Genomic DNA, 3743 nt, shown 5'->3' on the forward strand with positions numbered 1-3743 from the left:
AACATTTCCCTAACACTCATACTCTGCTTTTTCTCTATGGCAGTTATGCTACTGAGGTATTTCTGTTTGGGGGCTTTATTTATTTTTTTTTTTGAGAAGTTTTTGCTATAGGGTGTGTGCACTCACCAGAAAGACAGAGACAGACAGAAAGCGAGAAATCACCCCCCAAGGGGGATGGCCACGCCACAATCCCTTCTCCTCCATTCTCTTCTCGGGATCTTGGGCACACGTGCACATGCGCCTGGCATGAGTTTAAGCCACCGGGTCCTGAACTTGAACTGTGGTCGGTTACATGGGAGTCCAGCAACATAGCCATTACGCTAACTGCTGGTCCCTGGGGGCTTTATTTTTGTGCATTGTTGAATCCCTGTCACTAAAAACAGTGTGCAGTACAAAATAAGGACTTAAATGCTTGTTGCCTTGTGTTTTCATCCTAATTTTTTTTTGAGAGAGTTTTTCTATAGGGCACATGTGCTTGCCAGAGAGACAAGAGAGAAAGAGACACCCCCAACGGTGTCTATATGAAGGAAGGTAAAACAGGGACTTAAGACTTCTAGAAATGTGTATTTCCCCACCTTTCATGGATCTGCACTAGAGGATCTTAACAAGTATTCAATAGTTGCACTTTAGGCCTATATTCTGGTCTACTAGTATCTGAATAAGACAAAGGAAATCCAGTCAATACAATCACGTCTACTGCATGTAGGGACTCAACTGTCACCAAGGAAGTCCTTCCTTCCACATCTTATGTCAAGATTCTCTTTTATCACAAAAAGATCAGGGACCCCTGGAATACAACAGATCTTCAAAAAGTACATGAAAAATGTGTATTATGAAAAACTATGCATGTATTTAAAAATCTTTGCACCAAAATAAACTCACACTTTAATTCTATTTTTCTATGGACTTTTTAAAGTCCTCTCACATTGCTATATCTTGCAGAGTAGGTACCTAGGCTGACTATAGTTCAGTTTTGGAGGCGGCCCACACTAAACCTGAGTTGCAGATGATAATGAGAATAGAAAGCCTTCTCAATCAGAGTTGAATCTTGTAGAAGCTTTTATTTCAGTGATCAAAAGAATGCAGTAAGTGGACTCTGTACTGATGAACATTAGGCATGCACCTGTATTAGAAACTGCTGTTAGTTTTTGACTGGCCTAAGTCTATTAGTTATTAGGCACATCTTTGAATTTTTTTGTACCCTGATATACAGGGCAAATTAACTTCTTCCTTATAATAGTCCAGTAATGAGAATTATATTCACTGTCTAGACTCCTTTCTAAGTAAAGGCCTCTAAACTCTCAGGCTGCCTATACTACCTTGAGACCATACTTTAATATAGATATTTAAGTAAATCGTAGTATAGAGAAAGATAATCTGGAAAGCTGAAGTGTACTGTATGAACACTCCACAGATTTTTGTTTCCAGCAATGATAGTCAAACACTAAATAAGGAGACCCACATTTAAGTACCAAGTTACTTTTCCCACATTGTTGCAAAGATACAAAGAGTTCCCCAGTAATCTGAAATGAATCCACACAAATGGGAAATTTAACCTATGTGGTCCCACTATCAAATTAGAGAAAGCAGTTCCACTATCAAAACCACAGAAAGCAGTTAATGGGACTTTGAGAAAAAGCATAATCCCATAGAGAACAATATGCTTCTAATAGTTTTCCATTTATCTTTCATTATTTTCACAAGATTAGCATTAAAAAACACAACCAAATACACACATGACCCTCAAAACCCACACGCGAAAAATTGGTCTTTGTTCATTCTCTGATGACAGGATGTCCTAAGAGTGACAAATGCTGGGAGCTAATCCTCCCATAGCTGTTTCTTCAACCATCCCATCGACAGTGCCTCATTTCTTGAACTACCTTCCTTCTCCAGAGAGGTAATGCTGAAATCAGTCAGAAAGGCTTTCTGAGAAGACTGGCTTGGATTTCTGGGTCTGTTCCAGTCGATTCAAGATGAATTGGCTTGTATCAATGAAGCGCTCAACGCAGTTCACAAAACAGGCCTCAGCCCGACTGTCCAACTTTGGCCCAGGCTTGTCCATGCACTTTTCCTGCTCAGGACAAGATACAGAATCACACACAGAACTTGAAGGAAAAAATACAGGGGGTGGGGAGTTATAGTAACTTCTTGTTGCTTAGAGAAAAAAAAATCTAAAAATAGCATCTGATGATGTTAATAGTTCACACTTGGCAGTTAACAATGTTGAGCAATTTTTCTACACCTGTCCATTAAATTCTCACAGCAACCCTATGGAATAGATAGTATCGGGAATCCATATTTTACAGAAAGGAAAACTGGCACAGAGATACTTTGCCCAAAGTCTCAGAGCAAGAAAATGGTGGAGCTGAGGTATCATAGAGCAAGAAATTTGGTAAAATACAACTGAAGTAATTTTCCAGATTTTGGTTGTAATGCCACAATGCTGCTTGTATTTAATGCCTTTAACTTAATTGCCAAAAATGGTGAAAGGATAAATCATTACAGCAAGATACCCTGGAACCTACCAATAAAAGGGGGAGGGTAAATAAAATCTATGACTTTGGATTCAGTAACTTTGTCTACCTAAGTCAGAGGTTCTTGAATCCTCTCACAATGGGAAATTGCATGAACTTTCCTAAAAGTCCTACAAGGTTACAGGTTAAGGAATTCCTTCACCACACCCCCCTCCTGGCCCAAATTTAACTAATCCAAATCACATACTGAAAGAGAATCAAAGCACTCTAGTCCAATGCAGACTAGAATTAAGTTAAGCATTTGGTAAGGGTCATAGTCCAATGACACCATTAAGTTTATGGGCAAGGGACTATGGAAACCAATGACTAATTCAAGTTAAGTGGTTCAAATGAATTTCGTTCATCATTCTCTGCTGTGTACACAAGCTTCAGATTCTCCAATGCCAAGGAATAGTAACTTCTTGTTGCTAGAGAAAAAAAAATCTAAATCTAAAAATCTAATCTTGGCTTTTGAATTTTGTGAATTTTGTACGATGACGGAGAGGGCAGGGGAAGCACGCTGTCCTTGGCAAAGGTTGATTTCAACCTGCGAATGCCTTCCATCCTATGCCAAAGTCTCCTCACAGGCCACACTCAATTCCTCAACCTTCAGACCCGAGGTGGCTTGGTATTACACAATAGTCCAACAAGAAGGCAAATAAGTGTGCATGTTGGAAGAGATTACGCCACTTTCATAGTGGACTGGAGCCACTCGTTTCTCACTGGGGAGGGTTAGAGCAACTGGGTAATCAGGTAAATCTCAAGTAGTTCAGGGATATCACATTCACAGACTTTCTGGGACTTGGGCTCCCTCAAATTAAACCTCAGTATTGAGGGCTCTCATCAGTCTCTGTGACCAGCATTAGGCAGTTACAACCTCAGCTGCCTAAAAAGTACTGGGTGGGACAGCAGCTTCCCACTCTTCTGCACCAACAAAGCCAGAGTCCAGAGTGACAGTCCCCTGGGAAGTGGAGTCGCCCGTCTCCCTTCCGGCTTGGACTGGGAAACCTGAGAACACAAGGGATACTGCTGGGTCTCTTCCTTCCCGAATCCCCAAAGTCAGAGAGAGTACCGCAGGGCAAAAACACAGGGAAAGTAGTTACGCACTGTGCAGGTCCCAGCCCCAGGATCCTCACCCAACAAAGTTCAGTCATCTGGTGCACCAGCTGCTGGAAGCGCTGCTTCTGAGTCTCCACCTCGATGAAATGCTGCAGCTGCGGGGCCCCG

General features: G+C 41.5%; 1 protein-coding gene across 1 annotated transcript; it reads right to left on the reverse strand.

Annotated features, from left to right (window-relative positions):
• Positions 1 to 1041: 1041 nt before the first annotated feature.
• TIMM8A (translocase of inner mitochondrial membrane 8A) lies at positions 1042 to 3742 on the reverse strand (the record flags this gene model as incomplete). Its single annotated transcript, XM_027768949.1, has 2 exons — positions 1042 to 2074; positions 3653 to 3742. Coding segments are annotated over 2 exons (252 nt in total), but the record flags the coding sequence as incomplete, so codon positions are not given.
• Position 3743: the final 1 nt, after the last annotated feature.

Source organism: Tupaia chinensis, unplaced genomic scaffold (genome assembly GCF_000334495.1).
Source record: "Tupaia chinensis unplaced genomic scaffold, TupChi_1.0 Scaffold148073_1, whole genome shotgun sequence".
NCBI lineage: Eukaryota > Metazoa > Chordata > Mammalia > Scandentia > Tupaiidae > Tupaia > Tupaia belangeri.